This window comes from Notamacropus eugenii, chromosome 6 (genome assembly GCF_028372415.1).
Source record: "Notamacropus eugenii isolate mMacEug1 chromosome 6, mMacEug1.pri_v2, whole genome shotgun sequence".
Taxonomy (NCBI): Eukaryota; Metazoa; Chordata; class Mammalia; order Diprotodontia; family Macropodidae; genus Notamacropus; species Notamacropus eugenii.
Window position 1 is genome coordinate 211,798,349 of NC_092877.1, and position 23,534 is coordinate 211,821,882.

Here is a 23,534-nt window from a genome sequence, read left to right on the forward strand (position 1 = left end):
TTCAGTCGGAGGCTAATATGAAGCATTGTTTTAGCAAACGACCTTTTCCAAAATCTGTTCTTTTGTCAATACGACAGTACAGTCACTTTATAATTAAAGTGTCAACTTGGGTCTGAAGTCTTACACTTCACTACAACTAGATCATCTGCCAGGGCATCCAAAAGACATGATAAGCTATGTTTTAGAGGTGTTGGGTTTCCTACAGGCAAAGTTTAGTAATGTATCTGAAGAAATCCTTGGGTATACGTGGAGTTTGTCTTACACAAGACTGCAGTGTAATAGTGAAAAAGCCCTGGCTTGGGAAAGTGGCATAATGAAAGCATTAGGCCCAGAGTCACAAAGACCTAAGTTCAAATCTGGCCTTAGACACTTAACCCTGTGATCCTGGGCAAACCATTTAACTAGTAAGTTATATTAGTAAAAAAAAAAAAAAAAAAAAAAAAAGACCACACAAAAATAGTGACATTAAGCTAGCAAGTCTATAAAATGACGTACAAAAACCACCTAAGCACACAGCAAGCACCATATAAATGTTAGCTATCATTATTATTACTAAAGAAACCTATGTTTGAATTTTAGTTCAAACACTCAGAGGATGTGTGATCATGGTTAAATTACCATGAACCTTACTTTCTTCATTATTAACATTAATACTTATGCTACTTATTTCACAAAGTTGTGAAAAAAGGAGCTTGCTATACAAAAATGTAAAATATAGATAAATATATAAAACAGTCACAATTTTATATATGATATATATATATATATATATATATATATATGAAATGCTATACAAGTATGTCATTGCTTTTATGACAACTGGTTTTCAAGATCACTGCCAGCTAATATAGCAGATATTTCCACCTATCAGTACAATATATATTCTTGTAAGCAGCATCTTCGCACGATGTACTTTTAAAACTTCTACATTGGTTTCTGAGACACAGGATCAAAGCATCATGGATTTAGTGCTAGAATGAACCACTAAGGTCATCTAGTCCAATCACCCAGTTTTAGAGATGAGACCCAGAAGAGAAAAGTATTTAATGCTCAAGGTCACCCAGGATGCAAATGACAGCCAATATCTCTTTGAGCTACACAGCTAAATACACTCAACTCCATGGAGACACCGTGGGAAAAAGTGGAGAATATTCCCCTCGGAAAATGCATGTTATCTGTGCTTGAAATAGAATCAGAATACTGCTGGTTTAGTTCCCTCATAAACCCCGAGCTTATCATCTTCCCTTGCCAACGTGCCCTCTGGACCACTGGACTTTACCACCTTTACTACTGCTAGGCTCTCCAAACCACAGGGCCACTGGATCCGAAGGACCAACAGAGCTCCCATCCACCCTGAAGATGAGCCCTCCTATACATGTGTTCTCCCCGCATTAGAATTTAGTGAGTTCTTTGGGAGAAGTAATTGTCTCACTTTTCTATTTTGTATCTTTAAGGTTTTAGCCTACTGCTAACTAATATGGTATATGTGCTATAGAAAATATAACATAATATTCTAATATAAAAATTAGAAGCATCAAACCTTGGCAGTATTTTAAAACTTAAGATTTGGGTGGTACATTGGATACAATGCTGGGACTAGAGTGAGGAAGCCCTGAACTGAAATCCAACCTCAGATAACTTAGAAACTGGATGACCCTGGGCAAGTCACTTAACCTCTGATTGCCTCAATTTCCTCATCTGTAACACGGAATAATAGCATTGGCCTCCTGTGGTTGTTGTGGAGGTCAAATGAGATATAATTGTAAAATCGCTGATTCCTGTGTCTGCACATAGTAAGCACAATCTAAGTGTTAGTTGTTTGCTGTACTACAGAGCGAATGAAAAACATTCATTAAGCTCTTACTTTTTGGTAAGCCATAGAGAAGTATACCTTAATTTGCTAAAAACTCAATGAGTTTTTATAATTGAAATATTCTGTTTAAAACCTAAAAAATTACTCATATCCTAAAGAATTGTGTCTTTCATGTGTAGATATTTCAGCTCACTAAAGGCATAGAAAAAGTACATTTATGTAGGGAATGAACATTAATAAGAATCAGCCTCGAAAGAAAACATTGTCCCTCGGATAAAAAATGAGACGCAGACTGTTCTGAGAACCTGAGAGAAAAATGCCTCTCAGATAACTGTACTAAGAAGATCTATTTAGGGGGGCGGAGCCAAGATGGTGGAGTAGACAGACGCACATAAGCTAGCTCCGAACCCACAACCCATAGAATATCTGTAAAAAAGAACCCCCAGCGAATTCTGGCGCAGCAGAAGCCACAGAACAGCGGAGCGGATGAGATTTCTGTTCCAGAGAGCCCTGCAAACCTCTCGCAAAAGGTCCGTCACACTGTGGACGCGGAGCAGAGCCCAGCCCTGCCGTGGCGCAGCGCAGAAAGGAGCGGATCCAAGCAGGCTTCAGGGACGGAATCTCCAGTGGCTGCACGGGTGACGGGGGTCGATGAGAGGGTCTCTTTGGCGGGTCGAGAGGGGAGTGGGGTGCCCCCATAACTCAGGCCCCGTCAGGAGGCAGCAGTGGAGGCGGGAACTGACCGGGGCTCCCCAAGCAGGCAAGAGCCCGGATCCATTGTTGAAGGTCTCTGCATAAACCCTCTGAGGGAACTGAACCCATGAGGCGGCCCTGACCCCACCTGAGCACCTGAACTTGATCTCACACTGAATAGCAGCCCTGCCCCCACCCAAAGCCCTGAGGCTGAGAAGCAGCATTTGAATCTCAGACCCCAAGCGCTGGCTGGGAGGATCCGGAGGCGCGGGGGGTATGGACAGGACACTCAGAATTCAAGTCACTGGCTGGGAAAATGCCCAGAAAAGGGAAAAGAAATAAGACTATAGAAGGTTACTTTCTTGGTGAACAGGCATTTCCTCCCTTCCTTTCTGATGAGAAAGAACAATGCTTACCATCAGGGAAAGACACAGAAGTCAAGGCTTCTGTATCCCAGCCCACTCAATGGGCTCAGGCCATGGAAGAGCTTAAAAAGGATTTTGAAAATCAAGTTAGAGAGGTGGAGGAAAAGCTGGGAAGAGAAATGAGAGACATGCAGGTAAAGCATGAACAGCAGGTCAGCTCCCTGCTAAAGGAGACCCAAAAAAATGCTGAAGAAAATAACACCTCGAAAAATAGGTTAACTCAACTGGCAAAAAAGGTTCAAAAAGCCAATGAGGAGAAGAAGGCTTTAAAAAGCAAAATTAGCCAAATGGAAAAGGAGGTTCAAAAGCTCACTGAAGAAAATAGTTCTTTGAAAATGAGAATGGAACAGATGGAGGGCAATGACTTTATGAGAAACCAAAACATCACAAAACAAAACCAAAAGAATGAAAAAATGGAAGATAATGTGAAATATCTCATTGGAAAAACAACTGACCTGGAAAATAGATCCAGGAGAGACAATTTAAATATTATGGGCCTACCTGAAAGCCATGACCAAAAAAAGAACATAGACATTATCTTTCATGAAATTATCAAGGAAAACTGCCCTGATATTCTAGAACCAGAGGGCAAAATAAATATTCAAGGAATCCACAGAACACCGCATGAAAGAGATCCAAAAAGAGAAACTCCTAGGAACATTGTGGCCAAATTCCAGAGTTCCCAGGTCAAGGAGAAAATATTGCAAGCAGCTAGAAAGAAACAATTCAAGTATTGTGGAAATACAATCAGGATAACACAAGATCTAGCAGCTTCTACATTAAGGGATCGAAGGGCATGGAATAGGATATTCCAGAAGTCAAAGGAACTAGGACTAAAACCAAGAATCACCTACTCAGCAAAACTGAGTATAATACTTCAGGGGAGAAATTGGTCTTTCAATGAAATAGAGGACTTTCAAGCATTCTTGATGAAAAGACCAGAGCTGAAAAGAAAATTTGACTTTCAAACACAAGAATGAAGAGAACCATGAAAAGGTGAACAGCAAAGAGAAGTCATAAGGGACTCACTAAAGTTGAACTGTTTACATTCCTACATGGAAAGACAATATTTGTAACTCTTGAAACTTTTCAGTATCTGGGTACTGGGTGGGATTACACACACACACATGCACACACACATGCACACACACATAGAGACAGTGCACAGAATGAATTGAAGAGGATGGGATCATATCTTAAAAAAATGAAATCAAGCAGTGAGAGAGAAATATATTGGGAGGAGAAAGGGAGAAATGGAATGGGGCAAATTATCTCTCATAAAAGAGGCAAGCAAAAGACTTATTAGTGGAGGAATAAAGAGGGGAGGTGAGAGAAAAACATGAAGTTTACTCTCATCACATTCCACTAAAAGAAGGAATAAAATGCACACTCATTTCGGTATGAAAACCTATCTTACAATACAGGAAAGTGGGGGATAAGGGGATAAGCAGGGTGGGAGGGATGATAGAAAGGAGGGCAGTGGCAGGAGGGAGCAATATGAGGTCGACACCCATGGGGAGGGACAGGATCAAAAGAGAGAATAGAAGTAATGGGGGTCAGGATAGGATGGAGGGAAATATAGTTAGTCTTTTTTTTAAATTAATTTTTAACATTTATTTTCACACAATTTTGGGTTACAAATTTTCTCCCCTTTTATCCCCTCCCCCCCCCAAACCCGAGCTTTCTAATTGCCCCTGTGACCTATCTGCTCTCTCCTCTATCCTCCCTCCCTGCCCTTGTCTCCGTCTTCTCTTTTGTCCTGTAGGACCAGATAGCTTTCTTGACCCCTTAACCTGTATTTCTTGTTACCCAGTGGTAAGAACATTACATTTGGTCCTAACACTTTGAGTTCCAACCTCCTTAGCTCCCTCCCTCTCCACCCCTTCCCCTTGAAAGACAGGCAATTCAATATAGGCCATATCTGTTTAGTTTTGCAAATGATTTCCATACTAGTTGTGTTGTATAGGACTAACTATATCTCCCTCCATCCTATCCTGTCCCCCTTTACTTCTATTTTCTTATGGTCCTTCCCCTCCCCATGAGTGTCGACCTCGTATTGCATTCTCCTCCCCATGCCCTCCCCTGCATCCTCCCCACCACCCTGCTTGTGCCCCTGTCCCCCACTCTCCTGTATTATGAGATAGGTTTTCCTATCAAAATGAGTGTGCATTATATTCTTTCCTTTAGTGGAATGTGATGAGAGTAGACCTCATGTTTTTCTCTTGCCTCCCCTCTTTATCCCACCACTAATAAGTCTTTTGCTTGCCTCTTTTATGAGAGATAATTTGCCCCATATAACTTCTCCCTTTCTCCTCCCAAAATTTCTCTCTCACTGCTTGATTTCTTTTTTTTTTTTAATATATGATCCCATCCTCTTCAATTCACTCTGTGCACTCTGTCTCTATGTATGTGTGCGTGTGTGCATGTGTGTGTGTGTGTACTCCCACCCAGTGCCCAGATACTGAAATGTTTCAAGAGTTATAAATATTGTCTTTCCATGTAGGAATGTAAACAGTTCAACTTTAGTAAGTCCCTTATGACTTCTCTTTGCTGTTCACCTTTTCATGGTTCTCTTCATTCTTGTGTTAGAAAGTCAAATTTTCTTTCCAGCTCTGGTCTTTTCATCAGGAAAATTTGAAAGTCTTCTATTTCATTGAAAGACCATTTTTTCTCCTGAAGTATTATACTCAGTTTTGCTGGGTAGGTGATTCTTGGCTTCAGTCCTAGTTCCTTTGACTTCTGGAATATCCTATTCCATTCCCTTCTATCCCTCAATGTAGAGGGTGCCAGATCTTGTGCTATCCTGATTGTATTTCCACAATACTTGAATTGTTTCTTTCTAGCTGCTTGCAATATTTTCTCTTTCACCTGGGAATTCTGGAATATGGCCACAATGCTCCTAGGAGTTTCTCTTTTTGGATCTCTTTCATGCGGTGTTCTTCGGATTCCTTGAATATTTATTTTGCCTTCTGGTTCTAGAATCTCAGGGCAGTTTTCCTTGATAATTTCATGGAAGATGATGTCTAGGCTCTTCTTTTGATCATGGTTTTCAGGTAGTCCCAGAATTTTTACATTGTCTCTCCTGATTCTATTTTCCAGGTCAGTTGTTTTTCCAATAAGATATTTCACATTATCTTCCATTTTTCGAATCTGCGCGGTATGTTCTGAGATATCTGTATTTCTCGAAAAGTCCTTAGCGTCCATCCGTACCATTCCAGTTTTGAAAGATCTATTTTCTTCAGTGAGCTTTTGAATCTCCTTTTCCATTTGGTTAATTCTGCTTTTGAAAGCATTCTTCTCCTCATTGGCCCCTTGCACCTCCCTTGCCAGCTGAGTTAGGCTAGTTCTCAAGGTGCCAATTTCTTCAAGATTGTTTTGGTTCTCCTTTAGCAGGGAGCTGATCTGCTTTTCATGCTTCTCCCTCATCCCTCTCATTTCCCTTCCCAGTCTTTCCTCCACCTCTCTAACTTGATTTTCAAAATTCCTCTTGAGCTCTTCCATGGCCTGAGCCCATTGGGTGGGCTGGGACACAGAATCCTCGATTTCTGTGTCTTTGCCTGATGGCAAGCATTGTTCCTCCCCATCAGAAAGGAAGGGAGGAAGTGTCTTTTCTCCGATAAAGTACCCTTCAATAGTTTTATTTCTTTTCCCTTTTCTTGGCATTTTCTCCAACCAGTGGCCTGACCTCTGAATGTTCTCCTCACACCCACCTCGCCTCCTGGTCCTCCCAGCCAGCGTTTGGGGACTGAGATTCAAATGCTGCTTCCCGCCTTAGGATTTTTGGCGGGGGCAGGGCTGCTATTCAGTGTGAGAATTAAGTTCAGGTGGTCAGGGGCAGGGCCACCTCTCAGGCACAGTTCCCTCTGGGGGTTTATGCACAGACCTTCCACAATGGATCCAGGCTCCTGCTCGTTTGGGGAGCCCCCATCCGCAGCCGCCTCTCAGCCCCCACCTCCCGGGGGGGCCCGAGCCATGGGGGCACTCCACTCCCCTCTCAACCCGCCAAAGAGACTCTCTCACCCACCCCCGTCAGTCACCTGTTGGTGGGGGGGCCCGTGCCGCCGCTGAAGATCCTGCCTCCAGAGCCCTCTCAGATCTGTGCCTCTCACAGGTCTGGGCTGGGCTCCGCGTCTGCAGCACGACGGACCTTTTGCGAGAGGTTTGCAGGTCCCTCTGTGGGTGGGGGGACCCGCGTGGCCACTGGAGATCCCGTTCCCGTAGCCCTCTCGGATCTCCTCCTCTCAGTGTCGCGGCCGCGGCAGGGCCGCACTCCGCTCCCCGTCCTGGCGCCCAGTCCGCGGCGCAAAGGACCCCCCGCGAGAGGTCCGCAGGTCTCTCCGGAGCAGAAATCTCCCTCGCTCCAATACTCCGTGGTCTCTGGGTGCAGAATTCGCCCTGGCTTGGTACCCTCTAGCCGTTCTGTGGTTTGTGGGTTCGGAGCTATGTGTATGTGCGTCTTTCTACTTCCCCATCTTGGTTCCGCCCCCTATAGTTAGTCTTATACAACATGACTATTATGGAAGTCATTTGCAAAACTACACAGATTTAGCCTATATTGAATTGCTTGCCTTCCAAAGGGAAGGGGTGGGGAGGGAGGGAGGTAAAGAAGTTGGAACTCAAAGTTTTAGGAACAACTGTCGAGTACTGTTCTTGCCACTAGGAGATAAGAAATACAGGTAAAAGGGTATAGAAAGTTATTTGGCCCTACAGGACAAAAGAGAGGATGGAGACAAGGGCAGAGAGGGATGATAGAAGAGAGAGCAGATTGGTGATAGCGGCAATTAAAATGCTCGGTGTTTTGGGGTGGGGGGAGGGGACAAAAGGCGAGGAAATTTGGAACCCAAAATTTTGTTAAAATGAATGTTAAAAGTTAAATAAATAAATAAAAGAAAAAAAAAGATCTATTTAAAAACAAAGTATGAACTGAATTGAGTATCATGCTCCATTAGCTAATTTACATGACTTCAGAGTTGTTAAGGTTATAATGGAGAAATTAAAAATCAAATAACTACTTGGGTACTCTGGGACATTTATATAAGAATGACTTGTATTTATTGATTTTCACATTATAAGAGTGATGGGTCATTCCTTATGAGGAGGTGTTCGAGGCATGGGAGATGAGGCTCAGATCAACATTTTATACCATATTTCACATCAAAACAGATGAGACCTTAGTATTACAGATCATAGCACTAAAAATCAGAGATAAGTAGATCATGTACCTTTTACAGCTATGTATATCAAATGCATTCTTAGGCAAATAAGAATGTAGGTAAAATGTGTTCTTAGGCAAAATTAGGCAATTAGGAAAGGTAAAAATAGATATTTTGATTACACAAAACTGAAAAGCTTCAGGAAAAACATAATACATCTAGGATAAGAAAAGGAAGAAGTTGGAGAGTGGAGCCAAGATGGTGGCATAAAGGAAGGAACTTGCCTGAGTTCTCCCCAAACTCCTCCAAATACCTTTAAAAAATGACTAAATAAATTCTAGAGCAGCAAAATCCACAAAAAGATGGAGTGAAAAATATTTCCAGCCTGAGACAACTTAGAAAGTTTGCAGGAAAGGTCTTGCACCAGGGTAAGAAAGGAACGCAGTCCAGCGCAGGGCAGGCCTCAGGGCAACTGAATCATTTGCAGCTGCAGTGGCTTCCAGACCTCTCAGCTCACAGATGCCAAAGACAACTTAGAAGGTCAGAAGGAAAGGTCTGTCACACCTGGGTGAGAGTGAAGCAAAGTCTAGCACAGCCCTGGCCCCAGGATACCAGGAGCAGGCCTTGGGAGGGACTGAATCAGCAGTGGCAGCAGCTGCTTCTGGAGTTCTCAGTCCACAAGCAGTGAGGGGGTAGAACAACTGATCGGAAGGAAATTACAGGGATATTTCTGCTAGCACTGAGGAAGGACGCTATTACTTTGGTGATACTCAGATCCAGGTCACAGTCTTGGGTGGCAGTCTCAGGGCAAGGAGAAGCACTGGCATGGCAGAACTTGCAGCAGCCGTGGAGGGGAGACCTTGCTCAGAGTGCCAGGGCAGAAAAGAGTGCTTGTGGTCAGAGACCAGAACACAGGTCAGGAGAATCAAAAACACCTTTTCTTAATTCATACCATCGTGGAAGAACTGAAAACTTATAGGTCTCTAGAAGTATCTCTGAAAACAGCTGCACAAAACCCCTGAACCATTCTGTAGAGCACTTTGGAACTACGCTCATAGGGCTAGTAATACCACTGCTAGGTCTGTATCTCAAAACAGATAAAAAACCAAAAGGAAAAGGACCTATACGTACAAATACTTATAGCAACTCTTTTCTGGGGACAAAGAATCGGAAATTGAGGGAATACCCATCGATTGGAGAATGTTGAGCAAGTTGTAGTATGTAATTATGATTCAGTACTACTGTACTATAAGAAATGTAAGTAGGATGCTCTCAGAAAAACCTGGAAAGACTTGCATGAGCCAATGCAAAGTGAAATGTGCTGTGTACAAAGTAACAGCAATATTTTAAGATGATCAACTGTGAATGGCTTAGCTGTTCTCAGCAATACATGATCCAAGACAACTCTGAAGGACTTAGGATGAAAAATGTTATCTGTCCCCAGAGAAAGAACTGATGGTGTCTGAATATAGATTGAAACATACTTTTTTTTACTTTGTTTTTCTTAAGTTTTTTTGACTATGTTTTCTTTTACAACATGACTGTAATGGATATATTTTGCATGACTACACATGTATAACCTTCTCATGTACTGCCTTCTCAAGGTGGTGGGAGGGAGGGAGGAAGAGAGAGAATTTGGAACTCAAAGTTTTAAAAATATGGATGTTAAAAATTGTTTTTACATGTCATTGGGGACAAACAAAATATTAAATTTAAAAGGAAAAGATCTTTGTATCTAATTTTGCAGATAAGGATTTAGCAACCAAAACATACAGAAAATTAAGTATAATTCAAATGAAACTTAAAGCATTTATGCAAACAAAATTAATGCATCTATGGTAAAAAGGGAAGTCATCAATTGGGAAAAAAATCATTAAATCAAATACTTTTGATAAAGGTATGATATCCAAGCTATCAAGTAATAGAAATACATAAGACCAAGAGCCATTCTCCAATAGTTAAAGGACATAAATAAACAGTTCTCAAAAAGAACTATAGACACTATTAACTATTATATGAAAAATGTTCAAAATCACTAATAACAGAAATCAAAATGAAATAACCCATCACATCCAGCAAAACAGCAAAGGTGACAAAAGATAAGAGAATAGTTAATGTTGAAGGGACTATGGAAAAACAGGCATGCTAGGCACTGTTGGTAAAGCTGTGAATGAGGACAGCCATGGTGAAAAAACAATTTAGAATCATGCCAATAAAATGACTAAAATATTCACATCTTTAACCCAGAGATTATTAGGTGTATATCCCATAGAAGTCAATAATTTTTTTCAAAAAAATTGTCCCTATATGTAGCAAAATCTTTTACAGTAGCACTTTTTGTGGTTACAAAGACCTGGAAACAAAGTAGATAGATACCCAGTAAGAAAAGGGCTAAAACTAACTGGGGCAGTTAGGTGACACAGTGGATAGAGCATTCGGTATGGAGTCAGGAGGACTTATCTTCATGAGTTCAAATCCAGCCTCAGGCACTTATTAGCTGTGTCACCCTGGGCAAATCACTTAACCCTAGTTTGCCTCAATTCTTCAACTGTAAAATGAACTGAAAAAGGAAATGGAAAACCACTCCAGTATCTTTGCCAAAAAAACCTGAAATGGGATCATGAGGAGTCGGACACAACTGAAACAACTCAACAACAAAACAGATTGTAGTACATAACTGTAATGGTAATATTACTACGCTGTGAGAAATGACAAATATGACAAAAACAGAAAAGCATACAAAGACTTACATACATGAAATGAGACAGAATGAAGGAAGCAGAGCCAAGAAAACGATTCCCATGGAATCAACAATAAAACAACTGAAAGGGAATGATGCAAAATTACAAAGAAGCAGTACGGCCCCAAAGAAAACACGTGAGATGGTACTTCCTGTCTTTTTAAAAATTTTTTTAAAATTTGTTCATTTTCAGTTCTCAACATTCACTTCCACAACAATTTGAATTCACAATTTTCTCCCCATCTCTCTCCACCCCCACCCCCATACCCTCACCCCCCGCCCAGCTCTCCTGGTCTTTTACAGAGAGTGGAAGTCCAAAGATTTGGGATATTGCATATGTTTTTAGATTTCTGATGTATTAACTGGTTTTACTGATTAATTTTCTCTTCTTCCTCTTTTTCTTTTCTCTTTAAAAAAATATTCTTTGTTGACTATGATGACTCAGGGAAGAAGGGAAAGGATACAGGGGAAAATCTAGGTGATGTAAAAACAAAAGATAATAAAATTATTTTTACAAATGAATACAAAGTGAATTTTTTAAAAGAAATTATAGGAGTGTTACAAGATGACCATATGAAGAAGGAAAGGAAACAAGATAAGAAACTGAGTGTAAGAATTGGGTAAAAAGAAACACTCAACTGACCAAGGAATGCTGCAGATAATTGGAAACAAGGCATTGTTTTGCTGTAATGAAGAAAAGCCAGGTCAGCTGAAAGAACTTACTAAAAGAAGATTACTGAAGGAAAGCTATCTGGGCTTCTTGTGACATCTGCTGCCCTCTATAGCTTAAAAAGAGAGGAAAAGAAGAAAGGGCAGAAATAAATTTAGATCAAGGTCTCATACCATATCCCACAATAAGCTCCAAATGGATACATAATCTAGACATAAAAAGTTCTATCACAAACAAATTAGAGGAGAAAGGGAAAATAATACCTTTAATAACTATGGATAGGAGAAGAGTTTATGATCAGCTAAGGGACAGAGGAGATCACAGAAAATAAAATGGTCAATTTTTAATAATAAAAGTGAAAAATTTTTGCACAAATTCGATGCTGTTAAATGAGAAGGAAAGCAGAAAGGGCTTTCCATCAAGTTTTTCTGATAAAGATCTCTTTCCAAGATACATAAGGAACTGATTTAAATATATAAGAATGACAGCCATTCCCTCATAGAAAAATGAACAAAGGATACGAACAGGCAGCTCTCAAAAGAAACTATCTAAGCAATCAACAGCAAGCTGAAACAACTTTGAGGTTTTACCTCTTATAAAATTGGTAAAGATGATTTAAAACAAAGAAAATGACAATTGTTGGAAGGATTGCAGGAAGACAGATGGTAGAGCTACGAACTGGTTTAGCCATTCTGGAAAGCAATCTGGAACTATGCCTGTAGCCCAAAGATCAAAGAAAGAGAAAAAAAAGACAAAAATATTTATAGCAGCTTTTTTGTGGAAGCAAAGAACTATAAACTAAAAGGGTACTCACGTCTTGGGGAGTAGATGAACAAATTAAGGCGTGCAAATATGATGGAATATTATCGCACCATAAGAAATTACAAAAGTGACTATCTGAGAAACCTGGGAAACTTTTACAAACTATTCCAGAGTGAAGAGAATAAAACCAGGAGAACAATTTATACATAAAAACCCCGTAGAAAGGCTTAAAATCTCATATTAATGATGACCAACCACAACTGGAAAGGACAGAAGATGAAGCGTGGTAGCCACTTTATGACTTGGGTGGTGATTCTAAGTCGCAGAATATTAGATGGAGAGAATGTATGAATTTTTTTTTGCTTGTCCATGCCTATTTGTTTCAAAGGCTATGGGTCCCTCCCCCATTTTTATCTGAAGTAAGGGATTTGGGAAAGAAGAGTAGTAGAAAAAGAAAAGAGAATCTTGGAAGTATCCTTAAAAATCCACAGAAGGGAAGCTCCAGGGGCAAAACAAACAAGCAAAACAACTTTTAAAGTAACGTGTTGAATTTATTATATGCATTTTTTAAAAATCAAGCTATAGGTAATGGAGATTTAGAACTTCACATATAATCCTCTTTGTTATATGGAAATATTTTCTTGGGGGGGGGCCTATTCAATTAAGATTTAAAAATAACAAATTTTCTTTGAAAACAAGTTTTATAGCCATTTTGAATTATACAGATATTTTTCTCAAAGAACACAACATTTTCTTTTGCCAAGGGCGGATGGATACTAAAAAGTGCTCACTGGCAAAGAAACAGTTTTGCCCAGGAAAGAAGCTTCAAGACTAGAAGGGGCAAAGCTAGCAAAAAAAAAAAAGCATTTTGCCAAGCAGATGACACATGGAGCCAGACTAGAATGTCCTAAAAAGATCAAGGAAATGAAGGCCTACCAGTCATAAGCAGTCCCAGGCACATGGCTTTCCTACACGTGTTTCACTGCTAGATTTCTCTATATGCCCACTCTTCCCACTGACGTGCACTGATTATACAGGAGAGTGTGACCATGTTTATAGATGAACTATTAGAAGTTCATTATTAATGCTCTGGCCTTCTATTGAGTGCATGTTCAGATCAGTCTTGCTTCTGCCTTCTCATATAATAACTGTTTCATGTTTGGCAGGCATTGATTTATTATGACTGATCGTGCATCAATGCAAAGCACAGATGGGGCTCGAGAGTTAAAGTGGCCCATAATGGCCATTCTGTGGTTGTCGCTAAACTGTTTCAGTCTTGTCCGATTTCGTGACCCCATGTGGGGTCTTCTTGGCAAAGACCCTGGAGTGGTTTGCCATTTCCTTCTCCAGGTCACTTTACTGATGAGGAAACTGAGGCAAATAGGGCTTAAATGATTTGCCAAGGGTCATACAACTAGTAAGATTCTGATGGCAGATTTGAACTCAGATCCTCCCAACTCCAATCCTATCCATTGTGCCACCCATCATACATTGTGTATACACATATACATATATAGCTGTACCCATCATATACTGTGTATACATCAAATAAATCTCTAATTTTTTAATCACAGAGGAGGGTATATTATATATAAATTATATATACATGATATACATCATATATTATACATATAATTGTACATATATAATACATAATAAATAAATTATATATAAATAGATTTCATTTCACCACAAATCTTTTCCTTAACTAAATGTTGTGCATCTTTTTTTTTTAAAGGTATCACTTACATACACAGTTCTAACTCTACGACCAAATACAACCTTTTAGGTGTCTAGCTCGCTCATCCTAAATCTCACTTTAACCTTCTATAGAGGTGGTTACCTCTCATTATATATGGTTAATAAATGTCACTTCATCACAAGTTGTCTACCACATACAGACACGGTAATGAGGGAATGCATCAGGGAAAGCAAGTTAATTTTGTCCATAGGAAAAAATTACAAGTCGAAGAACTAACTGATAAAGAAAAGTTAGAGCAGCATACTCTGCCACCTGGTTCCCAATTTCTTTAAGTCACAGGGTAGATACCAAAAGTTAGATACCATTCATTTATGCACCAGTTGCTATATTTCCAGTATGAGCAAAAAGGACCAATGAGCCATCCTGATGTGAGAATGGCCCAACTCTGCCATTATTTCTGGGATTCCATTTTCTACATTCTAAAAACAGGCAATCTCAAATCGTTATGATTACAAGATACCATTACCTGTTTTAGAATTCAAAACAAAATTACAATGGCCAAGAATAGAGCTAGAATTTGCATTCTGTCAGTATGCTGCTTTGTTGTTCTATGAATGTTCTTATGTTCATGTGAATTCAACATTTATTAGGCACCTACTCTGTCCAAAGCATCATGCTAGGTCTTGGGGATTCAAGGATAAAGGTGACACACCCAATCACTCAGAAGCTTAGAGTCTATTTTGAAGTGAAACACACCTGTCTCCACAAGAGGGAAGGTGAGTACATGGGTAGTGGCTACAGGTGTTCTACCCCACCCCACCATATAATCAGCATCTGCCTATGTATGGTAAAACACTGAGTTATTCCAAAGCTCTACAGTAGTGAACATTCCAGGGTGTTGACTAGCCCTGAAGACTTTTAATTTTTTTTATATTAACAGCTGAAGCTTCCACCTTCCTTTCTGTTACTTTTTTCTCCACTTTCCAAGCTACGTGAGAGGGAAAAAGACAAAGTGGACAGAGAGAGCTGGACTTGGTTTTAGAAAAATATATGGTTTGCGTAACCCTGAGGGCCCTGAGTAAGTCACTTAATATCACAGTGCCCTTGGCAACTCTCTAATACTCTAAGTTTCAGGTCAAGACTCATGTCCATGAAATCAGAGGGATATAGGCAGGACTTATCTCCAGATGAGATGGCAGAAGTAGCTGGGAACAAGCATGGAAAAGGTATTCATAAACTTATCTGACTTTTCCCTTTATAGAGTGATTACAGAAACGCAGCGCTCTGGATTTCCAGGACCACTAAGAACCTCCTGACACTGTAAATCACCGAGAGTTTAAATGTGAGAAATATGGAAGCAGTTACAATGACAACTAGGTAGTATTTAGGCCACAAAGTAGTGGTATCAGTCACTACATGTTCAACATGCTGAATATTGTCTTATACTTATCCTATATTAACTACAGGTTATCAACCTATTTTGTTATTTATATCAAATGTGCTATCTCTATCCAATTTATATCAAATCAATAACATACGTACAGTTCTTTGCAACCTTAAAGTACTATTAAATGGTAGCTCTGTTATTTTGTTTCTTTGAGACGGTAAGCTCTTTGAAGACAAAAATAACATTTTATTTCCTTTCTGGTTGTCTATTTTGTTGTTGTTCAGGTGTTTCCAACTCTTCATGACCCCATATGGGGTTTTCTTGACATAGATACTAGAGAGGTTTGCCATTTCCATCTCCAGCTCATTTTATAGATGAGGAAACTAAGGCAAACAAGGTGAAGTGACTAGTCACACAGCTAACAAGTGTCTAAGGTCAGGTTTGAACTTAGGAAGATAAGTCTTCCCGACTTCAGGACTGGCACTCTATCCATGGCGCCACTTAGCTGCCCCTACATGCTTATTTTCTTACATCTTCCCAACTGCTAGTGATCGATGGCCAGCAATCACTCAGTAAGTGCTTATTAATTTATTCATGGAAATCAAATTTCCCAAAACTCAAAGGGAGTTTCCTTAAGCGAATCAAAACAGATATACTTACAGAACAGGGTGAACAATCAACTCTGGACTATATGACTTAATCACAGGGGCCGCTTCTTTGGTACAGAATACATGGGAGAGATCGGCACCCTAGGAAATAATTAGCACAAGACGACAGCTTTAATGTAAGCTGGTTCACTATTAAATAACAAAACTCGTTATCATTAACATCTCACTTAAGACCAAGTCAGTTAATATTCAAGGAGTCACTATATGAAATAATAGAAGAAAAAACCTTTTATCAGAAATTGGTTCTGGCTGTTCATTAATATTTTAATTTGCATAGAGATATACATAATTAACACATATAATTATGGGGTAGAGAATATGTAAATAAAGCATGATCCAAGTGAAAAGAGCCTAAGAGAAAAAAGGATGTAAGGTGGGTGTTACTACCTAAGAGTCTATAAATTAAAGATCAAATTAAACCTACACACAACATATAAGGGGAGCTATACAACAAATTCCTCAGTTTTTAGTCCCAAAAATGCAATTTCAAATGCTTTTCATTTTTTAAACTAGCTTATGGTCTTCCCTGAAGGTTTGTGGTCATGAATATACTGGGGTTTGCATTGTGTTTTACTTGGCAGTGACATGGTACCCTCAGAATTGCTGAAATGCATGAAGAAATGCCAGACAATTTCTCTAAAAACAAAAACTAGAAACTGAAGGAGTTTGTAAATGAGCAAAATATCCTCATTTATGGCACTTATTTATAAAATTCAAAACTAATCTTCCAATATTGCTCAGTTAAAGGAATATTCTAGTCTCAACAAATGGAATTTTGCCCAACAGTTCTCAAAAGAACTGAAAAATATTACAAATTTTTCATATTAATATGATAGGTTGCTCAAAATAACTGGTAAGAGAAATGAAAATTAAAACAAGCCCTGAGATTTCACTTCACATCCAGCAAATTAACAAAGATGAAAAAAATGGAAATAGTACTGAAGGGACTGCAGAAGGAAAGGCACATTAAAAGACTGGTGGTGAAGTTGTAAAGAGATCCATTTTAAAAAGCAATTTGGAATTATATTTTTTAAAAGTTGACAAAAATGTCCATATCCTTTAACTCAAAGATAAAACTGTTCTTTGAATAAGGAGGAAGTCAAGGAAAGGAGGAAAGATCCCATATAGATCAAAAAATTCATAATAGCTCTTTTCTGAAACAACAGCAGATGCCCATTGATTGGGGAATGGCTAAAACATATGGCATATGAATGTAGTGAAATACTATTGTGAAACAAAAAATTATGCATAGGAAAACTAACAGTAACTGATAGAATGAAATAACCAAAACAAGGAAAACTATACACAATGACTACAGGTAGCTGTGCAGTACAGTGGATACGGAAGTCAGGAAGACTTAAGTTCAAATCCTGCCCCAAATACTTACTAGCTTTGTAACTCGAGCAAGTCATTTAGTCTGTCTGCCTCAGTTTTCTCATCTGTAAAGTGGGGATAATAATGGCACCTGTATCTCAGGGTTAATGGAGGGATAAAATGAGATAATTTCTAAAGTACTATCCAAAACTTAAAGGGCTATATAAATGCTAAAAATGGAAAGGGAAAGATAACAACAAAAGCCTGAGTGCTGTATAATTATAGTGACCAAGAAGAATGCTTAAGAAAATGCACCTCCCTTTTCCTTCTTGGTAGAGATGTGACGTTATCATTACGAAAGACTGCATACACCGGGAGACTCAGTTGACATATTCGTTGGTTACTGCTTATCTTCTAACATCTGTTCCACCAGGGTAGAGGGTCTTAACCTGAAGTCTGAGAATTTGGTTCTTTATTTTTTTATATTTTGATGACCATCTTTTAATATAAGTGGTTTCTTTTGCAATCCTGTTTATTTTTTAAAAAATAGTTTATGTGTCTACAAACATTATTCTGTAAAAAGATTCATAACTCAAAAAAATGTAACACTTCCTGCAACAGGGTCTTCCACAAAGGCTACAAATACTGTTACAGTATCTTTAATAGTCAAATGGAATGTTGAGAAAAGGGCACGTTTTCATTATAGTTGCAACCATCATTACTTTATAAGGAACTTCTCCTGATGGCACCAGGAAAAGTGCTTTTAATCTATGAAAATTAGAAATAAATTCTGAAGAAGACAGAACAAAAGGGAGGAGATGCTTCCTTCTTGTGAGAAATGACAACTTATTTTATGAAGAAACTTAAAGAAATCTATGTGCAAAATTAGTAGTTAACAGCACAATCTAGAGAGATTGTTACTGTGATGGCTAAATAGAGGAAGTAAATGAACTCATATTAATAAGAAATAATAAAGAAGATTCTTGAGAAACTAATGTGTATAGTGAATGAGCTGAATATTTTCAAAAGTGGAGAAAAGTTACCTCCTGAAATGGTGAGGATTTGAGGTGACTGGCTGAAATCTTTCACACAACCAAAATACTCTAAGCAATTCTGTCTTTTTATTACTCATTAGTTAAAATAACACATATTCAGTCATTTTAATTTTTTAAATCACAGAAGATTAAGAGATTTATTATGTAGAGAAGTAAGGATAACTACCATTAGAAAAAGAGGTCTCTCTAGTTTATTCAATAAATAATGTTTAATGAAGTAGGGAAAGAGTTTAATGAAAAAGATGCAAGTTTATTAATAAGACAATATCAAAATATACCCCTAGATTATTCTACATCTTAGGATAATAAGATTACATATGGAATGAATCAAGTGGTTGGCTGAAGGGAGACCTATAAGTTAAGTGTGGTCAACTTTATTATACATGTTACACCCCTTCCTTTTTAAAAAAAATTCTTTGTTATAAGTAATAACTCTGACAGTAGGGGAAGGATAAATATGAAAATGAAGGTGATATAAAACAAAAAAAGGTCCCAGAAATTTAAGAAGTAATTCTACCAGTTGAAAACATCAAAACAAAACATCACACAATTTTTAGTACTCCATTAAAAAACAAATGTTTTATTAAGATTGTATCATTTAAGTTTTGGTTCGGATAAGACACACAGACATATAATTAAGAAATTTAAATAAACATACCACTTTGAGGGCTGAAATTGCTGCAAAGTATGGTGCTCCTGTGTACCTAAAACAAAGAGACATTTAAATGTTTAAACTCAGGAATCTTGTAGACTCCCCAGGAATCTCCAAAATTCATTTAGACAGTGATCAAACGGAGATCATGAAAAATGTAAAATTAAATAAATTAGCAACAACCACTGCTTAAGGCTCATCCATAAAAATATTATACATAATAACAAACAATTGTTAATATCAAATAGAGGAGAACAACAAGTTTGATTTGCTTTTACTAATTCTACTGGTTTACCTAAAATTTGCATAAATTATACTATATCTACCAGCATAGATCCCGTGATATATGCATAAAGTGCTTCTCAAATCTTAAATCATTATATAAATGCCAATTAAGGCAGTCAGGTGGGACAGTGGATGGAGTGCCTGGCCTGGAGGCAGGAAGACTCCTCATCCTGGAGAAGGAAATGGCAAACTACTCAAGTATCTCGAACGAAAACCAAGAAGAATCAGACATGCCTGAAAAATGACACAACGTCAATTGTTATCAAAATGTTCTCATGAGGTTAAAGGTAACAGTCAAAACTATTCATATGGCTGTGTTCTTTTGCCCAACTGGAAAATTCAATGGCATATGAAAATTCTGTGTTAAGACAGTGGGCAAATTATGACTTATTAAATTTTGGGAAGGGAAAAGGTGTGAACCCCTTGATCTGTGATTTCGTTAGTTGAGGGAACTCATAATACAGAAATTCCCATTACCAATGCAGTGCAGCAACTTCTCTATAATATACAGATAGTCTTAGAAAGGTGCCTGGGACATTGTCAAATTAAGTGATTTGTCCCATGTCTCAGAAACTAAAATACGTGTGAAGAAGAACCCAGATCTTTTAGACTCTGAGACTGGTTCCCTGTCTACTGCACAATTAGCCTCTCAATAACGCAATAAAAGAATTGATTGTATCATTTTAAAGTGTCGATAACACTAGGTTTAAACTAAGAATGATTTTATGTGATCTTTCGTTCAATATTTCCTCAGATTCAATTGTACTCACCACTATCCTAGTAACACACACACACACACACACACACACACACGTTGAGCTTCCAAAAGTCTCAGTTACCAAACTCATAAAAATAGTGATCAAAGTTGACAAATAACATGTGCGTACAACTGAATGTAGTTTATTCAGGATAAACAATGAATAATATTATTTGTACTACCTTCTTTCTTATTAAGAAAACTATTGATACGTAGTTCTTTTGATGGTTTAAATAAAACTTGTAAGACTTGCATCAACTGATGCAAAGAAACCAGTACAAGAACAATTTATACAATAACAACTGCACTGTAAAAATGAACTCAAGATTCCAGGATACCAAATGGCATATAAAGCATGCTCCTGTCACACAAGTGATAGACAAGGACATAATGAGATTTTTTTTAAAGATAGGTTCCACGTAGAAATTTGTCTTGCTTGACTATCCTTTTTTGTTACAAAGATTTTGCTTTTTGTTTGTTCCTTTTTGATGGTGGGGATGATAGCAGGAGGGAGAGATCTGTTTTTGTCAATTGGAAAATATAATATTTAATTTTTTTTAAAAGGCCTCTTTAAGAAAAAGGTGGCATTTGAAAGGTAGAGAGAATACTCTAATAGGAGCAAAAGAGAGGCCTCTTTTTGGGGATATATGGAAAACTTATTCAAATTTTTAAGAATTAGAACCATTCCCCAACTGACAAATGGTCATAGGATATGAACAGACAGCTTTCAGGGCTAAAAATCCAGGCTGTCAATAACCATCTGAAAAAAATGCTCTAAATCACTACTGATAAGAGAAATGTAAATTAAAACAACTCTAAGGTACCACCTCACACTCACTGGACTGGCAAAGTTGACAATAAAGGAAAATGACAAATGCTAGAGAGGTATGGGAAAACAGGTGCGTTAATGCACTATTGGTAGACTTGTGAATTAGTACAATCATTCTGGAAAGCACTTATAACTATGCCCCAAAAGCTGTTAAAGTTGTGTATATCCTTTGATCCAGTGATACCAATACTCGGTCTATAACCCAAAGAGATCGAAGAAAAAGAGCCCACATGAATAAGCATATACTACCTGTTTTGGGGATGGCAAAGACTTGGTAAGGGAAGGGGTGCCCATCTACTGAGGAATGGTTAAACAATAGTATATAAGTGTAGTGGAATTGGTGAGTTGTGGGTTGCTCTCCTTGGTTCTCGAAGAGGACCAAAGTGACATCACCATGATAAAGGGAAGTTTCAAGGTGTCTGACGGTGGCTGATCAGACCCATGTGGGCTTGGAATGCTCCAGCATAGGTTGGGCACTGATAGTCCGTATGCAGAAGCTTGTAAGAAATGATGAAGGGCGTGGTATCAGAGAAACTAATGCCGATGGAAGTGAGCAAAACCAGGAGAACAATTTGTACAATAAAATTATTGTAAAGACATTTTTGAGTAAGTGAGGAAATTTGATCCACAGAGAGACCAACAATTCCAGAGGACTTGCGAAAAAACACGTTACCCAGATCCTGATAGAGAGGTGATAGACACCCACAGTACCATGTGAAAGATGATTTCTTCGGACATGGTCAATGGGAGGATTTGTTATGCTCAGCCATACATATTTGTAACAGGGGTTTCTGTTTTTCTTCTTTTCTAAATAATACAGAGGTGGCAATGAAAAGATAAGAGACAAAGGAGATTTTTGTTTGAAAATAAGTAATTTTTTAAAAAAAGCAGCAGCATGAGAGAAAAGATCATTTTCAAGTCTATTTAATAGTCTCTTGTTACTCTTTGGTTATCTTTTGGTGACAATGAAAACTGATGTACTATTTTCAAGACTAACTCATACATGTCTCATGAACACTGATCATTTGGAAAGAAAAAAATAAATTCAGTTCCTCCCATGAATCTTACCCAAAGGATAACAGTTGTTAATGTTACTTAGTCACGTTGGACTCTTCGTGAACCTGTGATCTCTGTGCATGGGGTTTTCTTGGCAAAGATACTGGCATGGTTTGCCACTTCCTTCTCCAGTGGCAAAGAGAGGTACAGCGACTTGCCCAGGGTCACATAGTTCTATCCACTGCACCACTCGGCTGCCCCCCAAAAGCTAGTACCTGTTCACATTCCCACATATGACTCTTAGCAAATTCATCAATTCACTATGGTGGAGCTGACAGCAATTTTTTATATAAAAACTGAAGGCTTTAAGAGTATTTTCTGCCAATTCAATTAATCATTGATTATCGGGGGAGGGGAATCATACAATTTGAGGGTTAGAGGGGTCTGTGGTGTCAAACTTAAAAAATAGAAACTGATCCCCGGGAACCACCCATTGACTTAGAAAACCACAAATTAACATCACTTATGTTGTACTGTATTTTTAAAAAACTTTGATAAATATTTCTCATGCAACATTTTAATCTGGTTCAGACCACACTGGGGAGTTTTGTGGCTGTGAGTCTGCCACTTCTGATTTATTCCAATCCCCTTCTTACAGATAAGAAAATGGAAGCACATCGAGAAAAAGTGACTTGCCCAAGATCACACAGAAAGTTAAAAACAAAAGGGAAACCAGGTCAACAAATTCTGGTCTGATCCCCCCAGCCCAGTAATTTACTACACCAACAGCTACCTCCCCATAACTGAATATTTTAATGATATCTTTGGAGACTAAAAAAAAAAAGTTACTATATGGCCCTGAAAGTAATTTAAAATAAAATGTTTAAAACATTTCAACTTACTCTTGGCAGCCTCCAACTATACCTATTCTTCCGTCTTGACCTTTACGCTTTTTAGTAGTTAAAGGGGGAATAACATTTCTCACCAGCTGAAAAATATTCTCCATATTCTTTGTTGAGTGCGTTTTGTGTAATGAAAGTGATCTCACTAAAAGAATAAAAAAAAGAAAAATAGAATCATTATTACAGAAAAATAATCTCTAATTTTAGTGTGGAGGATGTACAGACATATAAGAAAAATCTCCATAAATAACAAAAACTGTCAGAATGTTGATTATCTTGAAAACTTGAATAGCTTTTAGGTTATTAGTATTTTCTTTTTTAAAAAAGTTTTTCACATATTGCTGTCACATTGCCATGCCTTGACACTTTTAACATAAAAAATTTCTAAGAATCCTGATATATTTATACAAACAAATATTTTTCACGTAAAACTGATGTATACATTTAGCTTTCAAAAACTTTACTTTCAACAACCAGATATTTTGGATGATAATTTGAAAAATACCAGAAAATAGAGAGATCTGATGCTTCCCTTCCCCACTCCCAAGAAATCATCTTAAAAATATAAATACTTGGAAACAGAAGACCTGAGTTCAAATCCAGTCTCAGAAGCTTACCAGCTGTGTGACTCTGGGCAAGTCATTTAGCCTGTTTCAGTTTCCTCTGTAAAACGGGGATAATACCAGCTCCTGCCTCCCAGAGCTGTTGTCACGATGAATTGAAATAACAAT

General features: G+C 38.2%; 1 protein-coding gene across 3 annotated transcripts in view; it reads right to left on the reverse strand.

Moving 5' to 3' along the window:
* NAXD (NAD(P)HX dehydratase) overlaps positions 1-23,534 on the reverse strand; it is a 66,627-nt gene that overhangs the window by 31,386 nt on the left and 11,707 nt on the right. For all 3 annotated transcript variants that reach the window (XM_072621974.1, XM_072621975.1, XM_072621973.1), the window contains 3 exons: positions 22,804-22,948; positions 19,041-19,086; positions 16,006-16,094 (listed from right to left, as the gene is read on the reverse strand). In XM_072621974.1, the coding sequence (XP_072478075.1) occupies positions 16,006-16,094; positions 19,041-19,086; positions 22,804-22,948 (280 nt within the window). The remainder of the gene's footprint in view (positions 1-16,005; positions 16,095-19,040; positions 19,087-22,803; positions 22,949-23,534) is intronic.